The sequence below is a fragment of the Perognathus longimembris genome, chromosome 13 (genome assembly GCF_023159225.1).
Source record: "Perognathus longimembris pacificus isolate PPM17 chromosome 13, ASM2315922v1, whole genome shotgun sequence".
In the NCBI taxonomy this organism is placed as follows: domain Eukaryota; kingdom Metazoa; phylum Chordata; class Mammalia; order Rodentia; family Heteromyidae; genus Perognathus; species Perognathus longimembris.
The window spans coordinates 1,964,798-1,990,751 of record NC_063173.1 but is presented as its reverse complement, the minus strand read 5'-3'; the positions used below and the strand labels follow the sequence as shown (position 1 = coordinate 1,990,751).

At 43.1% G+C, this 25,954-nt stretch overlaps 1 protein-coding gene across 4 annotated transcripts in view; it reads left to right on the top strand.

Moving 5' to 3' along the window:
* Pak1 (p21 (RAC1) activated kinase 1) overlaps positions 1-19,848 on the top strand; it is a 110,286-nt gene extending 90,438 nt beyond the window's left edge. For all 4 annotated transcript variants that reach the window (XM_048361647.1, XM_048361646.1, XM_048361645.1 and 1 more), the window contains 7 exons: positions 1,739-1,787; positions 6,846-6,958; positions 10,379-10,496; positions 10,947-11,046; positions 11,664-11,860; positions 14,491-14,628; positions 18,466-19,848. In XM_048361647.1, coding sequence (XP_048217604.1) covers positions 1,739-1,787; positions 6,846-6,958; positions 10,379-10,496; positions 10,947-11,046; positions 11,664-11,860; positions 14,491-14,628; positions 18,466-18,552 — 802 coding nt within the window. In that variant the 3' untranslated portion in view covers positions 18,553-19,848. The remainder of the gene's footprint in view (positions 1-1,738; positions 1,788-6,845; positions 6,959-10,378; positions 10,497-10,946; positions 11,047-11,663; positions 11,861-14,490; positions 14,629-18,465) is intronic.
* Positions 19,849-25,954: the final 6,106 nt, after the last annotated feature.

Genomic DNA, 25,954 nt, shown 5'->3' with positions numbered 1-25,954 from the left:
ACGTACACTTTGTAATGGGACATGATCAGGCAGGATGATGCAGTTGTAAAAAAGTAACTGCCAATACAAATAAGCCATCCTTATTTGATAACTAGTTCTACTTTATGGCCAGTTTCCAGGCAGTAGCTAGGCTTCCAATTCAAGAGTACTAGTTAAACTGAAAGGCATTCTTAAAGTAGCTTTCCCCCCTGAATGGACTCTTGGAATTCTCTTGGAAATAAACCCTCAGGACTTTCCTGAATGCATTCTTGGCAGAAGTCTAGATAACTTATCTTCAGGTTGCATCATATGTAGTTGACATATGGCATGTATAGTTACAAATATGTATTGTAATGTGCTACATAAATCAGCATAAAATGGGGATTCTGATTTTTACAGATGAACATGATTATTCTCATAGCATTTCTTTCACTATATCCTATCTGTTTGTGTGTACATACATACATGCACACAGTAGGATTTTTTTTATTCAGTACTTGAAGTACTTTTCCAAGGCCTCACACTTGTTAGAAAAGCCTGTCACTTGACCTATGCCTCTGACCTTTTTGTTTTTATTTTGTGTTTGAAATGGGGTTATAGTGACTGCCTAGGTTTGCCTCATAGGGTCACACTTTGCCTAGATTGGCCTTTAACACATCAATCTCTAGTGTCCACTTCCAAGTAGCTGGGATTACAGGTATGCACCAGTACCCTAACTGGATTATTCTCACCTTGAAGGTGGGACAGAAGTAGTATCCAACTTTCTAGGAGTGTTGGTTGTTGTTTTTTTTTTTTGAAATGTGCATTTAATATCATTTTATATTTGAAAATGTGACAACTAAGAACCTATTTAATAATATAAACTACAGAAAATAAAATAGACTTATCCTCTTGACAGGATAAATGATTGAAAGTTAGATTAAAGTCCCTTGATATCCCATAACGTCAGAGGGGGAAGTGAATGTCAAGATTATTTTAGATACCCAGTGTGGTGGCTCCCACCTCTAATCCCAGTTACTAATCCTAGGCAGAGAAATTGAAGATCATAGTTTGAGGTCAACAGAAAAATTTGGGAGACTCTTACCTCTAGTTAACCATCAGAAAGCCCTTAGCACCATCACAAAAAGACAAAAAAGTAAACTGGGCCAGAGGTAGAATACCTTAGCCTAACATGTGCAAGGCCCAAGTTCAAACTCCAGTACAACAAAAAAGATTGGTTAGGGGATAGAGTCTTAGAGCTGAATACTGCTCTTGTTTTTACTACCAAATAGTGCCTCTCAAATACAAGAATGACAGGAGTGGAGCTGTGGCTCAAAGTGGTACAGCCCCAGCCTTGAGCAGAAAAATTCAAGGGCAGCACCCACAGCCTGAGTTCAGGCCCCACAACTGACAAAAAAAGAACGAGAGAGAGAGAGAGAGAGAGAGGACTTATATTTGCTGTTGTCACCAAAACGTACATTGCCACACTGTGTTTTATTTTTTATTTTTTTGGCCAGTCCTAGGCCGAACTCAGGGCCTGAGCACTGTCCCTGGCTTCTTTTTTGCTCAAGGCTAGCACTCTGCCACTTGAGCCACAGCGCCACTTCTGGCCATTTTCTGTATATGTGGTGCTGGGGAATCGAACCCAGGGCCTCATGTTTACGAGGCAAGCACTCTTGCCACTAGGCCATATCCCCAGCCTGCCACACTGTGTTTTAAAGCTACATTAAAGTTATCATTTCATTGAACACCTGTGTTTCTCTCCCCCTCCTGTGTTTAGTGCTTCGGGGACTGTGTACACTGCAATGGATGTGGCCACAGGACAGGAGGTAAGAGTCGTCAACCCCTGTTGTTCTTTCAGTTCTACATTTTCTCTTTGTTTGGCGTTAGTTTCTAGCCCTTCTTAGCTCACCAAGGACATTTGTAGTTTCTTCCTGTACCAAGCTAAAATCAAATAGCAATCTAACATGAGACTTAGAGCTTTCAGAAAAGTCATCATAGCTACAGTGTGGAGAACAGATTGAGTGGCATGGTAAGAGCGGCCCAGGGTAGTCAGGAGGTTATTGTGTAGTTACGGGTAAGTGACAGTGATCTGGATTAAGGTGATAGCATAGTACAGATGGAAAGAAATAGACGGATTTGAGAGATACTTAGCAGTTAGTTGGCAGCATTTGGTGGCTGAGCATGAAGATGACATCCAAGTGAGTGATGGCATTTAAGAAGAAAGAAAAAGGTGGAAGTCTAGGTTTTAGGAGGTTGATATTGCCCAAGAGGTCTTGTGTTACTCGGTAGGAAATTGCTTGTACAAAATAAGCCATTTAAACCCACGTCTCGTCACTCCTCGTCTAGTTGAGTTTAGTCTAATCGAATCTGGTCTTTCTGTTACTCTGTGTCCAGGATCCCACCTCATAGTCCTTAAGACGGAAGAGTTCTGACCTCACTGCTAAAGCCCGGTCACTAAGATCTTGTTTCAGCAGCAAAGAGGGAAGGACTCAGAACATTGCCCAGAAGTGAATGCCGTGAAGGCATACAGAGTTCTTGGATTTTCCTGCAGTCTACTCTGATGAATTGCAGAGCAGGAGTGGTTGGCAGCTGCCTGGAAATAGTTCTTAGCTCGGAAAATGAGAGCGGTACCTCCTGCCAATGGTGCTAGGCAAGCATTCTACCACTAGGCCACATTCCCAGCCCTTAGTCTCTTAAAATTGCTAAAGGCAAATATTGAAAGTAAGCCAATTTTAAAACATCATTAAGAACTTATTGATTAATTTGATGTGATATAGATGCTTGCCTTAGACTTTTTTTTTTTTTTTTTGAGATAGGGTCTTGCCTATATAGTCAAGGTTGGCCTTGAGCTTTTGATTTTCCTGCCTCAGCTTCCTGAGAGCTGGGATTACAGGTACGCACTACTGTGCCCAGCTTACCCTAAAATATTTATGTTACTTTGGGAAAGTTTTTTGACATCTCTCAGCCTAAACTAAAGTCTTGAAATAATTCAGTAAAGCAGTGCATGTGAAAATGCACTTTAAGAGCTATATGTTTAAACTTTAAGAGCTGTATGTTTATTTTTACTCATACACATTAACTTCACAAAGTATTTAGTCGGCTTTTGTTTTATGCTATGTCTCATGCTAAGAATTATGTGAAAGATTCAGCCCTGTGCTAGCATTTACACATTAAAATCTCATGTGAATTTAAGAGCTTATAATTTCCACAATGTATGTCTAAAATTCTTACAATGGTGACAGGAAGCTGCCTTAAGTAAAAATAGTGAGGTGTTAAAAGGTAGTGTTAGCATTCCAGTTTTAAAGATGTGACTCTGTTGCAGAGATAAAAATAAAAGAGAGATAAGACTAGTCCTAAAAAGAAACCCCTTTGAAGTAGATAATACTTTCTTCTCATAGATAAGGATTTTGAGGCTAGTGTACATAAATAACTACTAAGCAAAGCTTAGTGGTTAGCAGGGACTGGGTTACATTTATTATAAAGGTGATGAACAGGGCGTGGGTGTTACAGTTACATAAGTAAAGTTATGAGAACTTTTCCTGTTTAGTTTCTTTGGCCTCCAAATACTATGTGTTTCAGTCTCCAGAGCCTCCAGTAGATCTGAAGTAGTTACGAGGCCCCCTCTGGTCATGTTTCTGTCCTCACGGGCTCTATAACCCGTGCTAGAAGGCAGGCAGAAGATGAGTGCTTCCTGGAAATCCCGGAGGCTGTCTGTGTGAGAAGCTGGCCACAGGAAAGAGAATCTTGACTTCATTATGTGCCTGCCTGTGGTTACACAACTATGAATGGGAGAAGGTCCATTAGCAGTGGCTAATGCAGTGCGGTCAGGAAGGCCTCATTCCCTGGCCCAGGAGTGTAAATCTTTAGCGGATGCTCTTGTCTTTGTGAGGGAGCAATTATTGGGGGGTTATCCAGCTGGGAAGAGCAGAGATTTTGTCACCTATAGGAAGATTAGCATGTTGGTGCTGGGAAGTCATCCAGTTATAAATCAAACAATCATTTTTCAAGTCTGTTTTTGAAGAGAATCTACATAGTAGTAAAAAGAGCATACTGGGAGGGAGAGCCATTGGCTTCAGTGGTTTGAAAGCACGGATTGTGATTATGGGCCATTTTCTTATCCATGTCAAACTCAGTTTCCTTATGTGAAAATGTAATTCATCACTTTCACTTTACAGGATTGTTAGGTTTTACTGAGATAACATAAATAGAAGATTGGATCCACTCCCTGGCATACAGTAACTGCTAGCCGGTGGACAGTAATGGTGGAGATTGCTGGTTATTGCTGTAGCTGCTGCTGCTTTCTTGCTGCTCTTTGTCAGGTCCTTATCGGATATACTATGATTGCCACTTATATTGTCTTCTTGCATTCCCCGAATCATTTACTTTCATATGAGTAACACATTGGCCATTGTTTAATATTCAAAACAATTCTTAAGGAGAATCATGATGAAGGTTATTATCTATTAGTGTATTGATGAAGATACTGAGTCTCACAAAACTTAGGAATGATCCAACTGAGAAGGTGACAGAGAAGCCCAAAGCTAGGTCCTTCCTTGGAGTTCAAGTTGACTTCTTTTTCTGTGATAGGAGTATGGTCTCTAACCCTCGGGTGGTAGGATTTGATTAGAAGAAGGGCATTTTCCCTGGGCATTGGTCAGTAATGACTGGAAAACACTTTGAGTCTCCTGTCCGGCCTCCATGGCTACTGCCTGCAGGGTCACTGTGAGGTCTGCAGCACTCTCCCATCCTCCACAATGGCCTAAACAGCCCCACAGGGACTCTTCTGACGCCAGTCCCTGTTTGAACAGTTTACTATAGGTAACGTCTTTAGATCAACATGTTGCTTTTCAGACATTAAGAAAAGCTAATTCTCAGACGTCATAGAAGGTTCTGAAAAAGACCAGGAGCCTAACTTACTAGGAAACTCTTCTCCTTTTTTCTCATCCGAGGTTAGAATGGAAAAGATAAAAAACATTAAAAGGAATAATTTTACTTCTTAATAATTGACCTGCAGAAAACAGTCCATATTTGACTTGAAGAAATAATAGAGGGTTTTCCATAAAAATTTGAACCATTCATTCTTTTTTATACTTCATTCTTTATTCTTGCTGCTTCTGGAAAGACAATTTAGTCCTATTAGATGCTCATGTTCTTGCCCATTAGGCAGGAAAAAGGGAAACTATTTCGAGGGAATAAATATTTAGAAAATGACTTAAAGTACATTTCTATGAGATCGTCTATTGCTGATTTTTGTGTGTGTGTATGGTTTAAAAACAGAGAGCAACCCCCTGGTGCTCTCTTTTCATGATTTTAATTTTCACATCATTAAATACAAGCTATCTCTCTTTCTATATCTATCTACTTGTCTGTCTGTCTGTCTGTATGTCTATCTATCTATCTGGACCAAGCAGTGAAGATTCTGTGCTTTCACTCAAATATGTGCATATGCACACACACACACACACACACACACACACACACACGCACTCCTAATTTTCACAGAAGGTAGCATCTCAGAAGTTTAAACTCGGCACAGATGGCTCACACTTGTAATCCAATAGCTACTCAGGAGGCTGAAATCAGGAGGATCATATTTCAGTGCCAGCCTGCACAGAAAAGTTTGCTATACTCAAAACAAAAACAAAAACCATAGGTAGATGGCTCAGGTGGTACTATAACAACCTAGCAAGCATGAGACCCTGAGTTCAAACTACCCCCTCTACTAAAAAAAAAAAGAAAGAAAGAAAGAAAAGAAAAGGGGGAAAGCATGTTGGTTTGAGAATGAGGTTTCCTTTGATCTAATACAAAGCTTTTGATGTGTAGAAGTGATGCTAGGTGTTCCAAATAGAACAAAGATCCTTGGCAAAGGCAGGGAGAACACAAGAGTGTATGAGGTTCTGTGGGAGTAGGGTAGGGGGTCAGATCATGAAGACTTTGAATATTGATCTGAGTAATATTTTTAGATTACCAGAAGCCATTATGCTTTTAGACAAAGGGAAAGAGTTATTGTTAAGACATTCTTGCTCCGTAACCCAGGCTATCTTCAAATTCATGATCCTCCCAAATTCTAGAATTACAAGTATATAAAACTATGCCCAGCTCTAGCATCTTTTAATATATTGTGGAGGTTTTGTTTGTTTGTTTTGTGCTGGCCCTGGGGCTTTACCTCAGGGCCTGAGCGCTGTCCCTGAGCTGCTTTTGCACACAATTAGTGCTCTTGAGCCACAACTCCACTTCTAGATTTTTCTGAGTGGTTTGTTGTAGATAAGTGTTCCATGGATTTTTCTGCTCAGGCTGGCTTGAAACTGCAAGTCTCAGATCTCAGCCTCCTGAGTAGCTATATGCTATATGTTGTGATTTTTTTAAAAATAATTTTTATTTCGGTCAGTATCAGTGGTTGAATTCAGGGCTTTTCTCTTGCTTGGGCTAGTATCTACCACTTGGGCCATACCTCCAGCCTTACTTTTTTGCTGGTTATTTTGGAGATGGAGTCTCATGGACTTTTCTGCCCAAACCTCAAACCATCATTCTTCCAGGCATGAACCATCAGCCTTCAGTCACAAAAGAATACTTCTACATGAAGGTTTAATTCTTAAACTCAGTGTGTATCAGAATAGTTTAGAGGATTTATTTTAAAATAGAGTTTCTAATTTAGTAGGTTCCAGGTAAGGCTCAAGAACATTTGTTTCCAGGTTCTCAGATGATATTAATGCTGCTGGCTCAGGGATTGAGAGCAATTTTCCTAATACTAAATTAAGAATTACTTAAGGGGCAAGGCTGTATATTAGTTATCTTTGTCTTCTTAGTACTTCAGATCTGGTACTGAGCAGGTGCTCAGTTAATGTTGAATGGCTGGTTGTACACTGAATGCCCTGTGATTTCAGGTAGCCATTAAGCAGATGAATCTTCAGCAGCAGCCGAAGAAAGAGCTGATTATTAATGAGATCCTGGTCATGAGGGAAAACAAGAACCCAAATATTGTGAACTACTTGGACAGGTATGACGGGTTGACCTCCACAGAAGGTTAGGACCTTTGGGCGCCTCAGTGAAAGCAATTCCGAGAAGATCTGTCTGGTGTGATGTTGAACTCTTTGTGTCTGACCTTGTATAACAGACACCTGATTGCTAGAAAGTCCTTCGGGACGATCCTGAACCTTACCACTCTAACTTCTAATAGCTGGTCCTAGTCCTGTTTGTTCTGCTCTAGCCAAGTCTTTCAGCCTGTCTGCCAGAGTCAATATCTAGGCCCTTATTTCATTCCACATCCTGAGTATTACCTTGTCCTGCAATTCCTAGTGTGTCTCTACTCTCTTAAAGTGGGATGCTCAGTACTACATATTTCACTTACAGCCTGAGCACTGTGGAGTCAGACTCTTGGAAAACTCAGCACAACTTTATGACTTCAGTGTGCTTGGGTTCTTAGGGTGCCTCCTAGAGTAGCAACTTAAAGACCATAAAATTTTTTAACATAAACTTGCATCAAACTACAAATGTAGAGGGGCTGGGGATATAGCCTAGTGGCAAGAGTGCCTGCCTCGGATACACGAGGCCCTAGGTTCGATTCCCCAGCACCACATATACAGAAAACGGCCAGAAGCGGCGCTGTGGCTCAAGTGGCAGAGTGCTAGCCTTGAGCGGGAAGAAGCCAGGGACAGTGCTCAGGCCCTGAGTCCAAGGCCCAGGACTGGCCAAAAAAAAAAAAACAACAAAAAACAAACTACAAATGTAGAAATTTTCAGCTGTCTTCATTAAATGTCATTTTTATTGTTTCAGCTTGTCATTACAGCCTGTCAAAATACTTTCCTTCAGTGCACTCACAGTGATTGTAGTTAACATTATGCTGGCTTTGCTCTGTGCTGAGAACTTCCCTAAACAGTATCTCCTTGTGAGGTGGTCAACCTTTTGCCACTGTGACAAACTCTTGAGATAAACAACTTAAGGGAAAAAAAACTTATTTGGGTCACGGTTTCAGAAGTTTCAGTTCATAGTTGCTGACCCCATTGTTCTTAGGCCTTCATAAGGCAAAGACATTATTGAAGAAAGATATCACTGAAGAAATCCACTCACCTCAGAGTGCCCAAAGAAGCAGAGAGACAGAGATAGAGAGAGGGAGAGGAAGGGGTGAGGGATGAATATGCCCTTCAGAGACACACTCATGTGACCTCTGACTAAGGCTTCATCTCCTAATAATCGTTTTCAGCTGAACTTATGAATGGATTGACCAATTGATGACGTTAGTGCCCTCATGATCCAGTCACCTCTCAATTGCACCACTAGCTGGGAACCAAGCCAAACAGTTCATATCCAAACCATAATAGTAGGGCTTAGTTATAGTATACAGATAAGGAAACTCAGACTAGCAAGCCAGTAAGTAACAAACTAGTTTTTAATTTGAATATTCCTAGCACCAATATGTGCTGTTTCTATCATGTCACTCTTTTCTTTTCTCTATAAAAATCAAATTTCCTACTCAGGTTTGAGACCTGTCCATAGGTAGATACTGAGCTAAGTCTTGAACTAAGTCTTTTTATTCTATTTATGTAACCAAAAGGAGGTCTGATTGTATTGACACCTGATAAGACTAGTGACTCAAGAGAAAGTAAGTGTTCCAGAGGCTTATACAATGGAATCCGAAGTAAATAGCATTCAGTCTAAGCCTTCAAATAGCACCTGGTCTGATATGGTGGCAAAATACCTCTGAGTACAGAGGAGGGTGTCCTAACTCCGAAAACTCGAGTAAGAGCCTGTGGGTTTTGTGAGATGACCCAGAGAAGAAACCAACTCTGTTCTTTCCCAATATGTCCAGTCTTAGAGCTTTCCTTTTGAGATAGAATTTTTCTTAAGTACTTTGATACTGTTTGTAAGCATGAACTGTCTGAGACACCTTGAATCTGGTTTGCATTGTCTTTGCTTTGACAATGACATGTCAGAATCCAGGAAAAAAGGGGCTCTGTCTTGTCAGTGCCCAGACATGGTCACATGGAGCCTCAGTCTTACCCCCGATTAATCCAAGCTGATTATTCAAGTGTAAGGGCGAGAGACTAGAGATGTCTATTGTTTGATATGGAAAGATTAGGCTCATGATAGTGATAACCTTTTATCCAATCCACAGTTATCTTTTGATTCACGTCTTGGTTCATTTGGGCTAGTAGACCAAAGACTAAGTGACTTATAAACAACACAAACTGGGAAATTCAAGGCATAGCACTAGTTGATTCACCTTCTGGTGATGGCCCACTTTCTAGTTCATAAAGAGAGTTTTCTTGTTTGCATAGGGATGGTACAAAGCACCTCTCTGAGGCTTCTTTTGTGAGAGCACTTATCCAATTCATGAAGGCTCTATCCTCTATGATCTAATATTACCTCCCAAATGCCTCCCAATACCATCATGGTTAAGGTTTAATTTGCAGTGTGTGACTTTGTGAGGACATAGACATTTAGTCCATAGCAGACCACATTGCCATGATTTCTTAAAAGAGATTGGTGAAGAAAAACTTAGTCTGTCCTGTTGTTGTGATGCTGGTGTTAATTACAGTTCTTATAATTGGAGATGGGGGTCTCACAGACTTTTATGCTTGGTCTTCCAGGATTACAGGAATGAGCTACTGGTGACTGTCACCCCTTCTTCCCTTCTTCACACACACACACACACACACACACACACACACGTATTAATCTTTAATGTATACTCATATATCTCGATAAATAGTTGTACAAAGGGGTTTCAATTCAACATGTCAGTTGTATCTTTTAAAACTTTATTTATTTATTTGTTTGTTTGTTTATTTATTTATTTATTGTCAAAGTGATGTACAGAGGGGTTACAGCGCGTACATTTCTTATCCAGCTTGTTACCTCCTCCCTCATTTTCCCCCAATGTATCTTAATAGAGTGCACAGGTGGGTACTACCACACCTGGCTTGCAGATAGACTCTGGAACAAGACCCTAGACTTCAGATCTAGTAGAGCTGTTGGGGGGTGGGGGGGGCGTTAATGGTTCTCCCTAATACTGGTAATACAGACTCTGAATTTCAGCTTTTTCAAATGTTTTTATACTGCTTAGATGCTTCTAGAGAGGTGGGAATCATTCTAGCCCTTGTAATTTTAGGAGCATCGACGGATGGATGGGTAGATGGCTATAGTTATTTTTGTGTTGTGATGAAATGTGATTTTATTGTGTTTCAACACTATATGCTATATAGTGTTCTTAGTTCTACCCTTTGGGGTTTCACAAAAGATATATACTTAAGTGATTAAAAGTTAGCGTTTCTTACCCCCAGATTTGCTTTTCCCCAAAGTCAAGGAACCTTGACTCTTCCACAGCTGATCAGGCTATATGCTTCTGCCTTCGCCTCAGACTCTGTGCAGTGGCTCCTCGTCCTCTGACCACTTTTGTCTGCTCTCTGTCCTCCTGCAGCTACCTTGTAGGAGATGAGCTATGGGTTGTCATGGAGTACCTGGCTGGAGGCTCCTTGACAGATGTGGTGACAGAGACCTGTATGGATGAGGGCCAGATCGCTGCGGTGTGCCGTGAGGTAAGTGAGGCCAAGGGCAAAGCCGCCTGGAGCAGGGGTGGCCTCCGGATTCCTCTTCACAAGATGCTTGGGCCTGGGCTCTGGGGGAGCCGGAGAAGGCAGTCTTGGCACTGCCCTCACTCCCTGTGCTTTATAATGCCTGTCATCATGGTTATCCTGCTTCTGCTCTCTCTTCCGTTTGTTTGCTTGCTCGAACATGAAAATACATTGAAAGAACACCTTTGCTTAAAGGAAACTTCAAAGATGAAAGGCAGCATGGGCTATTAAAAGATAGTTAGCTAACAGAAGTCTAAATCTGACTCTGCATGTAATTTGGGGCAAGTTGTTTTTTTTTTAAGTCGGTTTTTTTTCCTTTATCTTAAAGCCAGTCCTTTGGATTCATTATTTTTGTGTTAAATCTTGTTTTATATGTATTTTTCTTTTCTCCCTGTACCTATGCCACTTCAACAGTGTCTGCAGGCCCTAGAGTTTCTACATTCGAACCAAGTCATTCACAGAGACATCAAGAGTGACAATATTCTGTTGGGAATGGATGGCTCTGTCAAGTTAAGTAAGTCTTACGAAGGATAAAGAAGGGGGAAAAGAAAGAATGGTGGGGATAATGATGAAAGGGGTGATATTGATAAAGATGCATTGTACTCACAAACTGACATGTTGAGTTGAAACCCCATTGCACAACTACTTAAGGGTAATAAAAAATAAAGAGCCAAGTGCTGGTGGCTCATGCCTATAATCCTGGCTACTCGGGGCTAAAAGGAAAGAAGTGTTAGCATTCTCTTTCATTCCTTATATATATTTTTTGTGCCAGACCTGGGGCTTGAACTCAGATCCTAGGCACTGTCCCTGAGTTTCTTTTTGCTCAAGGCTAGCATTCTACTACTTGAGCCACAGCACCACTTCTGGCTTTTTGCTGCTTGATTGGAGGTAAGAGAAGGTAGGACGCTAGAAATGATATTCCCTATCTTTCTCCTACTCCTCTTCAGAGTGAACAGGGAATAGTCTAGGAGCTGACACAAAGGTGGTGGTCAAGTGACTCCTGTTTGGTGAAACAAGGACTTGCAGAGCTGGGTAGCCAAGAGAGCTTGAGACATGGGTAGGCATACGGTCAGTACTTGCATAAGGAGTGTCCTAAATGTTTTATTCTTCTTTTGTCTTCCCACTTTCTAGCTGATTTTGGATTCTGTGCACAGATAACCCCAGAACAAAGCAAAAGGAGCACCATGGTGGGGACTCCATATTGGATGGCACCTGAGGTTGTAACGCGGAAGGCCTATGGACCCAAAGTTGACATCTGGTCCCTGGGCATCATGGCTATTGAGATGATTGAAGGGGAGCCCCCATACCTCAATGAAAACCCTCTGAGAGTGAGTGTTACCTGTCCTATTTCAAGGTTTCTTTAGTCCCAGGAGATGGGATTCAGGCTACTCTCTCTCAGGCTTTCAAAACATGGACATCTTCTGTGGATATAAGTAGGGACTGTTGCTAGTGTGCTAGTGCCTACCTGTACTCCCAGTATAAGAGAGACTGAGTCCACGGGATCATGAGTTTGAGGCTGCCCCAGGTAAGATCTCATCGGGGGGGGGGGGAAAGCTGAAACAAACAACCAAAGAAAACCACCCCCAAACCCAACTGAAAACCTTGGCACTATTGAACATAGCATCAGTGTTAGGATTAGGGAAGCAGTTCAGTATTAGTGTCTGCTTAGTATGGTACAAGGCTTCAGCCCACTGTTCCCCATCATATGTAACTATTCAGTAATGGGTTCCTGTCACATTCAAGACATTCTGATAGCTTCACGTAAGACCCTGGAAATTTGAAACTTCTACAGGAAAACAGTGGAAGACATAGGCATAGGCAATAGGTTTGTGAATAGGATTCCCAAAAGCTCAGCATATAAGAGCAAGAATTGACAGGTGAGCTCACATCAAATAAAAAAGTTCCTACTGGGTATCAGTGGCTCACACCTGTAATCCTAGCTACTCAGAAGGCTGAGATCTGAGGATTAAGGTTCCATGCAAGCTCAAGCATGAAATCTATGAGAGTACTTTCTCCAAAAATAAAAATAAAAATGTTGCTGCACAGCAAAGGAAACAGAGAGATGTTTGTCTGGGAGGGACACCAGAGAACAATGTTTTAAGAAAAATGGATCACTGTGTCAAATATGACAGTGTATAATGACACTGAGAAATGAGCACTGGACTTGACAATAGGGAATTTATTGATGACCTTGAAGATCAATTGGATGAAAGCCTGATTAAATTTATGAGAGTAGAAGTTGAGATGGTATCTAATGTTTTTTTTTTTCTCTTAATGGAATTTTGCTGTGAAGATAACAGATAAAAAGCTATAAATGAAGTCGAGTTAGAAAGAGGTGGATTAAAAGATGACTTTGTGACTATTTGGAAATATCTAGTGGAGAGGTAGGAATGATTATGTACAAGAGAGAAGTGACAATGGCAAGAGTGATGGTATTCATTAGTAGATGAGAGGGAACAAGTAAAGAGCATTAGAGGAAGCATGGGTGATCTGTCTGTTGTAATAGGAAAGTAGAGAAGAGAATATCATCAAAGATGCACATAGGTTGGTAATAGTGTTTGAGGGCAGATGTGCAAGTTATTCTGATGGCTTTTGTTTTTCTCACGTCATCTATCTCCCCTTCTAGTAAAGGAATCCCCTGTCGGTTGTCACTGGTAGGCAAACATCTACCCTTAACTGCATGCTCATGTCACCCTTTGGGTAGCTCTGATTCTTGGAAAGGGCTTCTGAAACTTCCCAGTTTTACCCTTTGGTCCTAGCTTTGTTCTCTGACTCTACACAGGTAACACATCCTTCTTTGCCTTAAACCAGCCTTGCACATTTGCAAACGACCAATGGAGTGTGGTAGAAATAAGACTGAGATGAGAGTAAGGCCAGGTAGCAGTGGCCATTGCTGTAATCCTAGCTCCTTGGGAGGGTCTAAGAATGAGAGAATTGGCACAAGCCTGGATAGAAAATTTCATGTCTTCTCAGCCCATAGCCGGGCTCACTATCTTCCCAAGTTATGTGGAAGGCCAGAATTGAGAAGATCTGATTTCCGTGCCAGCCCAGGCAGACAGATCTGTAAGACTCCACCTCAACAGAGGGAAGCTGTGCATCCCTGTCACCCAAACCGTGATGGGAAGCCTAAGACAGCTCTCCTGTTGTCCAGGAACACGCATGAGCAGGAAGTAAGCTCCTATTCCAGTGAAAAGCGGGGCTGAAAGGTGGCTCGGTGGTGGAGGATCTGCCTGGCAAGTGTGAGGCCCTGAGTTCAAGTAGCAGTGCTGGAAAAAAGGCCTAGGATAGAGTCAGAGCACACATACTCTGAACAGTGTGATAGTCTTTCCTGACTATTACTTAGTGTTATTGTGGTCATCAAATGAGAAAATATTATATAAATACCTTGTGAATTAAAGTGCTGAGAGCTTGTGCAGGCTTCTTGTTACTATATTTTTCTTTGCTTTTCCTAAGAAAGAGTTTGAAAAGGAGTTTGGAAAGGCAGCAGGGAACTGAACATTCCTTTTTAGAGTCCTCTCTACAGGTAGAGATCACCTTTTTGACTACTGAGGTGACAACACCAAGAATCATTTCTGCCAGTATGTGGGTAGATGTTTAACTCACCAGGCTAAATAAATGAAGCCTTTTGGAGCTATAATCAAAAAAAGCTATAAAGGTTTAGGTCTATGACACATTTCTTAAGTTTACAAAGTGCTTTCCAAATGTGCTCATATTTTTTATAGACAGAGGTCCTAGGTACTGTTTTATAACTAAGGAAGTTGGAAGTTGGGTGGCAAGCATATAGTTATATGGCCTCTAAATGATAAGCCTGATCCTTAGGTCATATTCTTCCCAGAATGTAACACTTGCCTCTATATCCTCGAGCATTCAGCAACTGGTCAGCATTTTAGAGGGTATGTCTGGAGACCACGAGAAATCCCAGCTGAACCTCAACACAATTCTCCATTTCTATTGCCAGGCCTTGTACCTCATTGCCACCAATGGGACCCCAGAACTTCAGAACCCAGAGAAGCTGTCTGCTATCTTCCGGGACTTTTTAAATCGCTGTCTGGAGATGGATGTGGAAAAGAGAGGCTCAGCTAAAGAGCTCCTGCAGGTAACTGTCCACCTTCAGTGAAGCGCCTAAGCTGATGAATCATTAACTCAGCCTTTTCTATTTCACTTTTATCTGTGAGGTTAATGAAGAATGAGGCTTCTCTCCTCACAAGCACATTCATTGTATTCCTAGTTCTCTAACCTCTATCCCTGGACATTTTTGTCACAATAATCTCTTAGGTGTGCCAGCTTATTAAAACTACAGTTGTAGTTACTCAGGAGGCTGAAGTCTGAGGACCATGGTTTGAAACTAGCCCAAGTAGGAAAGTCCCTGGGATTCTCATCTCCAGTTAAGCACCAAAAAACCCACAGAAGTACAGCTGTTGCTCAGTGATAGATAGATAGAGCACTAGCCTTGAGTAAGAAAAGCTCAGCGACAGCATCCAGGCCCCTGAGGTATAACCCTTGCACTTCAGAGGTAGATGAAAATAGGATCATAAGTTCAAAGCCAGCCTAACCTACATAGTGTGCCTCCAAACCACAAGGCCTAATGTGCACAAGGCCCTGGATTCCATCCCTGACATGGCAAGAGTAAATAAAACCTCTCTCTATCCTAGACTTGACTTAGAATTTACTTTCTGAGCTCCTGTTGAACTTTGGCTGTGTCTTCCTTTAAGACTTCCCTTGTTTTGCCTGATTAATCTGGCAGAGTTAGTTTGAGTCTCAAGAAGCAGCTGTCTGAGGAGTTAACTTAGATTTTCAGTGAAGCAATGCAAGTGTAGAGGATAGTTAGTGCAGCCTTTGGAGTGTTCCCAGTTACTTCATTGGAAACCTTCTCATATGTTTGCATTGATATTCTTCTTCTTTGGAGAGAGTCTACAGGGTTAGGCAGAACCTCAGATGTAGGTTTACCAAGAAATTTAAAAACTCTCACTTACCCAATCCTGAAGTTACAGAATGGTTTTATATGGTTTCAAAAACTGCCTTTAAAGAGGCAATATCAATACAAATGAATATGAATATCATTTGTATTCAGTATTTATGCTTTGCTACAATTATTTCTAGTGTCATTTTATTAAATCATCTACTGGTAATTTATTACTAAGTATTACTACTAATCAGCTTTGTGGTAGTGATTGCTCTGTAGGCCGGCCCTGTCACTTACTTTTGTATGGTGAGGCCGAGCTGGTCAGGGTAGGACCTAGCGCACTGCCCCATGTTAGTTATGAATACCTCTGTCTTTGCACTGGGTTACAACCTCTGTTTTATTAACCTGTTTTATCTCAGACCCAGGAACTAACTCAGAATAGGTACTTAGAAAATATTTATTGAATGGAGTTGAATTGCTTAAAGTATTTTTCTGCATTTTAAATGTCTCTTTGTATTTGAGATGATTATGGAACACTGACCTGTTAGATGGGAGATCAGGGTTCTTCAAAGTGCAAATCATTAGTGTCTAGGATCCTTTGGCACTAAAACAAAAACAAAACCCTTAAAACAGACCAATATAGAATGTCCTTTGCCTTTCATGTGAGTTGGGTTGTAGAAACCTTAGGCACTGGGAAATATACCAAGACTATGCTAAGCCTGTGACTGGAGAAACTATCATTCTTAACTAGCTACCCAGTTGTAGTTATGCAAAGGTTAGTGCCTCTAGAGTTTTCTTCCTAATAATGTAACTAATCATTATATTATACCACATTTTAAATATTTAGCACTTGTATGTGCGTATGAATGTATATATGCTTTATAGCAATCCACTGGATTGTAGAGTCTATAATTCCTATTTTTATAGTGAGGAAATTGAGGTTAGTAATTTTTTCAAGATTCCATAACTGACAAGTGTTAGATCCTGTATCTCAATCGATGTCTGGTTCTCAGTATGTCTGCTGACAGGTGTTAGATCCTGTATCTCAATCGATGTCTGGTTCTCAGTATGTCTGCTGACAGGTGTTAGATCCTGTATCTCAGTTGATGTCTGGTTCTCAGTATGTATGCTTTGGCTCACTCAAAAAGTGTCAGAACTGGAAGATCTACAGGGCTTATCTAATTTTCTTTGTTCAGAGAAAGAATTAGGGGCTGGATTAGTGCAGTGTCAACTCAGAGGAGTTGTAGAAACATGATCTGAAAATGTTGGCTTTTTTAACTTGTCTATGCTTCAAATATTCAAAACCAGAGCTTTCAGAATTATAAATCAGGAAGTTCTCATATCTGTTTCTCCTGTGAGAATACATGTATGGACATAAATACATAGGATGAGACATTGCTGTTTCTGTCTTCAAGATTTAGCTAAGATCTCTTCTTTGTTTCATAATAACTTCTTGTCTCATTACCTCCTAATACTCTTTCCTCTGTCCCAGCTGAAGATGAATCAACTTTCAGCAGAGAATGTGTGTGTATATCTCCATTTGTGTGTCTCTACACAGATATGCTCATTATTTGAGTTAACTGGTTATGCTTAAGCATCACATTTGCTTTTCAATTTCTTGGTAGCCATACAGAAAAGGAAGTGTTATAGCTTATATATTCCTATATTTGTATATTTCCTTACCAAAGAGAGGAAATGTCCTACATCCTCAATATGCAAAGCTTTTGTACTAAATGTGAAAAAAATAACATTGTTAGATAAGAGGCTTTGAGTTACATAACAAATTTTTTTTTACATTTTTACATAACCTATTTACTGAAAATTTAGATGCAATTTTCATACTATATTTTCTCCTAAATGGTCTTCTTTAAAAGTTGAAAGGAGCCAGGCACCAGTGGTACACACCTGTAATCCTAGCTACTCAGGAGGTTAAGATCTGAGGTTGGTGGTTCAAAGCCAGCCCAGGCAGGGAAGTGGAGCTGTGGCTCAAAGTGGTAGAGTGCTGGCCTTGAGCTAAAAGATCTCAGGGACAGCACCCAGGCCCTGCATTCACGCCGCACGACTGACCAAAAAGAAAATGTTGAAAAGATGGCCCAAAATGTAACCCCATGAAAATGACTTGGGAAAGGCTAGAACTGTTAAGATCTTCAGTAGATTAATTGGCTGTGCTGGACTCAATGACAGCACAACAGATTCCAAGCTAGGCCCGGCAGTGTGTGCCCACCGTCCAGCTACGCAGGGTCACTGGAGCCCAGGAGTGAGTATAGGATCAGCCTGGACAACATGAGACCCTGTTTATCTTTAAAATAATATTTTTAAAAGGAACAGATTTCTAGATCAATTTACCAGTAGGTTCTGATCAGTCAGTACCTTTCCTAAAGACATTTATTATTCTGATTATCACCATAGTTTAGTCTTACCTAATAAGAAATGGCTTTATATAATCTGAACTCTCTTATATTTAACTTCTTTCAACATGTCTGTGGGACTCAACTTGTTGTCAGTGTTCAATCATTTATTCATCTTCTGTGTAATTTTTTTTGTCTAATATGATATAAAACTAGCACTATTCATTCTTCTGTGCTTTGAAGAGTGGAAGAACATTTTGTGTTCTTCCCAATTGTGGTGATAGTAAAGTTCCTGTGAATGTTCTTGCATGTGTCTGGTGGTTATGTAACCTTACTTCTCTTGAAATTACTAGGACATAGGGTAGATGAATGTATATCTGTAGATAACTGCCAAACAATTTTCTAGAGTGATTTGTTAAAGAGATATCCTTCTGATGACATTGTCCAAAAGGAAATGTACTCTTTACCTGACTTACGTAACTGTACCCCGTTTGTACATCACCTTTATAGTAACAATTTTAAGAATATAAAAATGTGGGGAAAGAGATATCCTTTGATTTTGAAGGGGATGAGAAGCACTTAGGCAGCATCTGGTATAAACGCAGGTATCCTTATGTCTCGTAATGGTTGCTAAGGGAGAACGATAGCCATGCTTTTTGCTCTTTTTTTCCATCTTGTCTAGCATCAATTCCTCAAGATTGCCAAGCCCCTCTCCAGCCTCACTCCCTTGATTGCTGCGGCAAAGGAGGCAACCAAGAACAGTCACTAAGATGCTGCCCACCCCAGCCTCATTGTGCCAAGCCGTCTGTGAAGTAAATGCTCGTTTCAGAAATCCCAAGCCCTGCTGCCCTCTTCTCCTTGCATCGCCTCTCCCACTTCCTGGTCCAGTGCTCTCGAGACTTTGATCCTTGGAAACCGTGTGATCAGCACTGAGGAGAACTGCAGCTGGATGGCTAACCTGACCACGGCCATTTCTCAATAAGGGATTTCCTTCCGATTAGTGGATGTGAAGGTGGTTTATAATCAGTGGTTTACATGAACAAAGCTTGGACCCCTATTTCTACCTAGCGAAATCTCAACTGGCCCCATTGCTTAACCCGTACTAATCAGTTCTTAACTATATAAATTTATAGTTAGTAACTCTGTCAATTTGCAATCTGTTGAGATTTCTTTAGTGCTTGTTTTTCTGTGACCAAACAGCCCAAGACACCTCATTGTACTTGAAAACCAGAACAGCTTGGGAATGCCACAGGGTTTGATTACCTGCCAGGGACACGAAGTCGCTCAGTTTCCTGGACCATGCTTTGGCGCAGCTGATCCTGACCTGGGAGATCTAACACAGTTTTCTTTGTGTGTGCTTCTAGCAGCTGTTTGAGAGGACCTTGACCCAATAGCGCTCCCCATGCTGGGGTGTGTGTGTGTGTGTGTGCGTGTGTGCGTGTGTGCGTGTGTGTAATGGTCTTGGCTATGTAGCAGCTTTTGATTCCCTGGCTCCCCTAGGCTGCTGCCCCCATTCTGTCCTTGTTTATAACACTGAGCTGTTTCCTAGAGCACCATGCTGAGTGAGAGCAGTGTGAAAAGTCAGGAGGGAAAGAAAATGCAGCTACTTTTAGAACAAGGCTGGGCATCGGCACCTGTCCAGCTGTACTTGTGTGACATTTCAAGAACTCAGCCTCTTTTTCCATCTGGGATAAAGAACTGAACGATGTAACTCAACTCTTCTGGTGGCCTAAATATTTGGGTCAAAAGAGTCTCTAAAACTGAGACAGTATCGTAGTTTGGGATGAATCTGATGACCTAGATGAAATTCTTGTCAGTTACAAGGGGACCTTGTTTCTTAAGATGCATGGCCGATCTCTCTAGCAATGGAAATGCTTATTCTAGGTGTTGGGGATGTTTGCTGCCTCCTCCTGTCCTCATGGTTTTGGTCCTTCCCCCGTGGCAGGATGCCCGGCCAGCATTGTGGCTTGTTATGTCAGCCCATCGACTACCTTGTCTCACTCTGAGGTACGGCTGCCTCGGTAGCACGAGTTTCTAATTCCTTCAATAAAAGGAGATGAAAATATTCTGCTTGGAATATGTCTTTCTTCACTATTTTCTTTTCCTCCTTTTCTGATTTTTTTACATGAAATAATTAACAATGGTTCTTCCAAATTCAGAAATGAAACACTGATGGTACCCCCAGAACCTTTATATTGCCATTCCCATCCTCATTACAGTCCCAACTCCAGGGGGTAAACACCATTCTTTTAGCAAAATCACAGTTTTGCTTCTCTTTACTTTTAGCCCATTCATAGGTAATTTCGAAATCAACTTAAATTCTACCTGTTTTAGAATTAAACGTTTTTTCCACTCAGAATTGTTCTTAATAGTTGGGTGCTGGTGGCTCATGCCTGTAATCCTAGCTACTTAGGCTAACGTCTGTGGAGCATGATTTAAAGACAGCCTGGGTAGGAAAATCTCCAGTCTGCGAGGCGCCTATCTCCCATTACCCACTAAGAGGCTGGCCGAATCCAGTGTTCAAGTCTTAGCAACAGCACACAAACAAAATGATTGTTTCTAAAAATTAACCAATTGCTAGGCATAAGTGGCTCATGCCTGTAATCCTGGCTGCTCAAAGAGGCTGAGATCTGAGGATCATGGTTCAAAACCAGCCCTCTCTCTGCTAGTGCCAGTCCTGCGGCTGGAACTCGGGGCCTGCGCACTGTCCCTGAGCTTTCTTTTTGCTCAAGGCTAGCACTCTACCACTTGAGCCACAGCGCCACTTCTGAATTTTCCTGTTTATGTGGTACTGAGGAATCAAACTTAGGGCTTCATGAATGCTAGGCAGGTGCTCTACCACTTGAATCATACTCCCAGCCCTTGAAAAGTGTATGTGTGTTACCAGTCTCAGTCTTATTTGAGTTCATTCTTTTTTTGTCTAAGACTAGACAGGACCTACTAGATTCAACAGTATTCATGGCAAAAGGACAGTTTAATTAAATGTGTAACAACTTATAAAATTGAGACTTTTCCTGTGAAAAACAAAAACAAAAATTCTTTCCTAGATATCAATGGGAACTTTTTTTTTTTTGGCCAGTCCTAAGGCTTGAACTCAGGGCCTGGGAATTGTCCCTCAACTGATTTTGCTTAAGGTTAGTGCTCTACCACTTGAGCCACAGCGCCACTTCTGGCATTTTCTGTGTGTGTGGTGCTGAGGAATCGGACCCAGGGCTTCATGCATGCCGGGCAAACGCTCTACCGCTAAGCCCTATTCCCAGCCCCAATCAATGGGAACTTTTTGTTTCGTTTAGTGTTTTTTCCCCTGTTGGTGGCACTGGAGTTTGCACTTGGGGCCTTGCACCTGTAGCCCCGGAAGTGGCTTGGGATGTTGGATGTTAAGTAGGAAGAAGGACACCGACTTGAAAGGAACTGGGCAAGATTTTCCCTCTGCAGAAGAGCGTGCTGCTGACAAGAAGCCACCAGGTAAGTAAACAGGTGGGGCGGGCATTCGCCCAGGTCTTATCCCGGACCCAGTCCTGCCTTTTCTTCTCATAGGTTAGGACTTAGGCTCACAATCTTCTACAGCTGGCTAGCTTCAAAGGGGTCAAAAGCAACCAACCCAAACCAGGACAACTGGCCAAGACTTGAGAAAAACGATTCTTACTCAGCTGCTCCCTGTCAGCTTGAGTGAGGCATGTCTCCAGCGCCTAGAAAAAGTCATTCTTATAGCAGGATGTGGCTTAGTTAAAACAGCTTTCTTGTAAGAGGGCAGCTACCCTCATTAAAATGGCAAAGTTTATGTCAAACAACCACTTTGTCAGAAAAGATTCTGACTCCTACAATGGGCAGATACTCTGTGACTTGAGCCGTCTCTCAGGCCTTGCACCTGTGGGTTTTACAAAACCACACCAAGTCTAGTTGCATTACTCATGTCTTAACAGCCAAATTTTAATCTTCCCACAGAAATTTATTGAAATACGTTATTTGAAATAAGACTTACAATTAGACATAGTTGGTAAGCTCTTTGGTGTCCTCTTTAATATTCTGTTTGGCAAATTTTTAGTTTTGTTTGCCTTGCCATGTTACCATGTCGACCTTTAAGACCAAAACCAATAAATAGGACCAGACCATCTTTACTTAAACTTTACATTGTTAATAAGATATAAGGGGGAAAGACTAAGGCTCTCAAGCAATCAGAATAGGGTTTCAGACAGGTGCATATGACAAAAGGTTGCTTAATCCTTTGATTGCTAATCTCAGAGGGTTCTGACAGCATATTCCTGGTATGTCAAGATTAATAAAGGTCCCAGAATGCAGCTCTGGAGGGTAAATATTTTAAGGCTCACTAAACCTGTCTTCCTTTATACACTATTATATACTATTACCGTCTAGTCCAAATCACTGATTTCTCTTAGTCATACTACCCTGTCACTACTGGGAGACACACTCCAGGGAATTCAGCTAGGTCAGAAAGGATGGAAGGGCTGGTGGGTGAGCAATTTCCTGGGAATAATTTAACCAACTGACTGGCTGACATGTGTCAAGCATTTTATTTCCTTGCGCCAAGTATTTTAGTAGGCACTGGTAAATAGATGAATCAGATATGGCCTAGCCAGGGGCATGTAGGTCATAAAACCTCAGCAAGATGAAATAGGTAAGTATCGTGTTATGTTATAATAAGAGGCTTATTGAGAGGGAAATGGAGAACGCTCAGGAGGAGATGCTTAGGTCTGCTGGTGAGGAACACACTGAGAAAGTAGTTAACCAGGTGAAAGATGGGCGTTAGAGGCGGGTGTGGCAACAAGAACAGCCTGATAGACCCAGGGCGGACTAGGGCACCGGAAGGAGCCGAGCTGGATCCAGAGTTCTCAAGGGCAGCCCCAGTACCGAGACGCAGGGCAAGAGGACACTGGAGGGGTTTAGATTTGCTCTGGTTTTAGTATGAGTGGAGGTGGAAGGGGAAAGGTAAGGAGAAAGATGCACGATTCGATTTAAGAAGGTTAAAAATTAACCTTAGGGGTAAACCTTAAGCATGCATTTAAAAAAAAAAAATTCAGGGGCTGGGAACATGGCCTAGTGGTGGAGTGCTCACCTCATGTACATGAAGCCCTGGGTTCGATTCCCCAGCACCACGTATACAGAAAACGGCCAGAGGGGGCCCTGTGGCTCAAGTGGCAGAGTGCTGGCCTTGAGCCAAAGAGAAGCCAGGGACAGTGCTCAGGCCCTGAGTCCAAGGCCCAGAGGGGCAGTGGCACCAGAATCCAGCAAGAGCAAGGAGGAGAAACCCAAGGCAACAGGAATATATATATTTTTATATGAAAACCCAGACAGACCACGCCAGCCTCGCCCGGAACTCGCGCCCCCAGGGCTCTGCGGCCTTGGCTTCCCGGCTGAGCGCTGCTCGCCAGGCTCATTGAGGGGCTCCGTGCATTGTGACCGCCCGGGCCCCTCCCGCACCGCCTGCCTGGGTTCTAGGTCCGGCCCCGCCCACCTGAGGCAGAGCCACACCCACGCAATGCCCGGCCCCGCCCACCTGGGGCAGAGCCCCGCCCACACACCGTCCAGGCCACGCCCACGCAATGCCAGGCCACGCCCACACTCCGGCCACGCCCACCTTGGGCAGAGCCACAGCCATGCAATGCCAGGCCCCGCCCACACGCTGCCAGGCCCCGCCCACACACCGCCCGGCCCCGCCCACCGTAGGCAGAGCCACACCCACACAATGCCCGGTCCCGCCCACACAACGCCCAGGCCCCGCCCTCAGGCATAGCCACACCCACACAATGCCCGGCCCCACCCAGGCGCGGCCCGCAGGACTTCTGCAGGTCTTGGCCCATGCGAGCCCCACATGCGCACGGAAGCAGGAAGCCGCACAGACCCTCAGCCGGGCCTCCCGGTGAGTCCTCATGGCCACTGTGTGACACACACCCCCTTGGGGAGGTCGGGCACGCCCTGGGTGCCCTCCTAAGGGGCAGGGTCTGTGCTCAGGCCCCTGCAGGGCCCGGGCTCCCGCCCACCTCCCTCCGCCTGGCCCCCGGGACCCCTCGGGGGCTTCTTGCAGCCAGCTGAAAGCTAGTGGTTTTTACTGAGACTTGGGGAGGGCATTAGGGGCTCCGTCTTGGACGGATTCGTCTTGAGGTGTCTGGGAGAACTCCAAGCGGAGATGGCAGTGGGCTGTTGGGGGTGTGTGAAAATGAGAGCTATGGAAGGGAACCGTGTATTGACCCCCTCCTAACTAGAGGTTTCTCATGGGAACTTGACTCCCCTGGCTAGGGCATAGACAGAAATGCTGGTTAAGAACCTTTGTTCACTATCCGATTTGCATTCCTCACTATATACATACATACATATATATATGCACACACATATATACATACATACACACATACACATATATATGATGTAATTGATACCCAAAAGCTGCAACACCCAGATCAGGCCCTTTACCTCTAGGGTCTTAAAGAAAGGAGTCCACAGACAGAAATGTAAAGTGCCGAAGATTTCCTAAAGAAAAAGATAGGGCCAGCTCCGGCCAAACGGGAGGGCTTCCGAGGTAGGGTACCACCCAGGCTGTGTTCAGGTGTTTCTAGGAGAGAGCTGTGTGACTTTCAACATCACTGGGTGGCCTGCTGTCACATCGCAGCCCTCAGACCCAGTCAGAGGCTCCACACAGTCTAAGGAGCTCTTCGTGTGTCTTCCAGGGGCAATGACCAAGATGCAATGCCCAGGGCCTGAATCGAGACTGCCGGAGGTCATGGCCCTGTGATCAGGGGCCTGCGGAGGGATTGCACACCCTTCATGGGAGGGGGGAGCCCCGTCGTGATTGCCTAGCCAGGCTCTGTGCTGATCCTATAATGGAAACACGTGGGGATGGACGAGGGGAAAGGATTAGGGAAATGCTACAATGCTGACTTTGAAGATAATGGTCAGGAGCCATGGGCTGGGGAATTCAAGTAGCTTTGGAAAAAGCAACTTTTGGAACTGATTTCCCCAAACTATAATTGGTATTCTCTAAGCCAATAAGTTTGTAGGCAATTTGTTAAAACAGCAATAGGAAACTAATACATGGGTCTTCACAATCCTTTTTCACGTGACAATATAGCTATCATTTGTTTAACAAACATTTGTCCTCTTATTCTATCAGTTATAGATGTTTGGGTTACATCAAGGAGAAAAAAAAATCCCTTCTTCCATTTAACATACACTCTAAGTGACCCATGGAAGAAGGGATTGGGCCAAGGTCTAGATGAAGCCCTCTAAGTCATTTGACACACGACAGGGCAGACACTGTCTGCTCTGCTGTCTGCTTGCGGCTGTGTGGACTGAAATTCTACACGGCCTGGAGAAATGATGTGGACATCGGATGGCCCTGGGCTCTCTCTACCCCTCTTCCAAGAGGTGAAGTGAGACAGTAAACCATAAATACACCAAATAAGTAAATTATACAGTATTTCATTTTCTACAGGAAGAAAGAAAAGCCATCTTTTAGTAGAGTGGTGGCAAGAGCAGAGGGCAGTACTAGATAAGGTGGTTGGAGTTGACCTTATTGAGAAGGTGACATCCACATCCAAAGACGTTTTTTATTGCCAGTCCTGGGGCCTGGGCACCGTCCTCGAGCTTCTTTTTGCTCAAGGCTAGCACTCTGCCACTTGAGCCACAGCGCCACTTCCGGCTTTTTCTGCTTATGTGGTACTGAGGAAGGGAACCCAGGGCTTCGTTCATGCTAGGCGAGCACTAAGCCACATTCCCAGCCCCCGAGGATGTTGAAGTGGGTAAGCGGCCACTGCTTTTGAGAGTGGCCTCTTGGACTTCTTCTTTTGGGAGGATGAACTAATTGAGACATAGTAATTCATTTTTTTCCTCCCTTCTGGAGGGGATTGGACCAAGGACTCCAAGGACCTTGCTAGACAAGCACTCTTAACTCATGAGCCATACTCCAGTCCTTCAGTCTTCAAATTAAGTCTGACTGACTTGGCCCAGGCTGGCCTTGGACTAGTGATCCTTCTGCCTCTGCCTCCTCATGTAGGAAGTGCAGGCACTATCCACAGGGCTGATTAGGAAGCAGAGGAGTGGTTGGTGTTAGCTGGCAGCTGCCACCTCAAGGCCCCTGGCTTACACAAGGAGACTAATCGGGTGACCTAAGGAAAGCCAGCCTGAGAACTTGTAATGTTCCGGGTCAAAGGGTTACT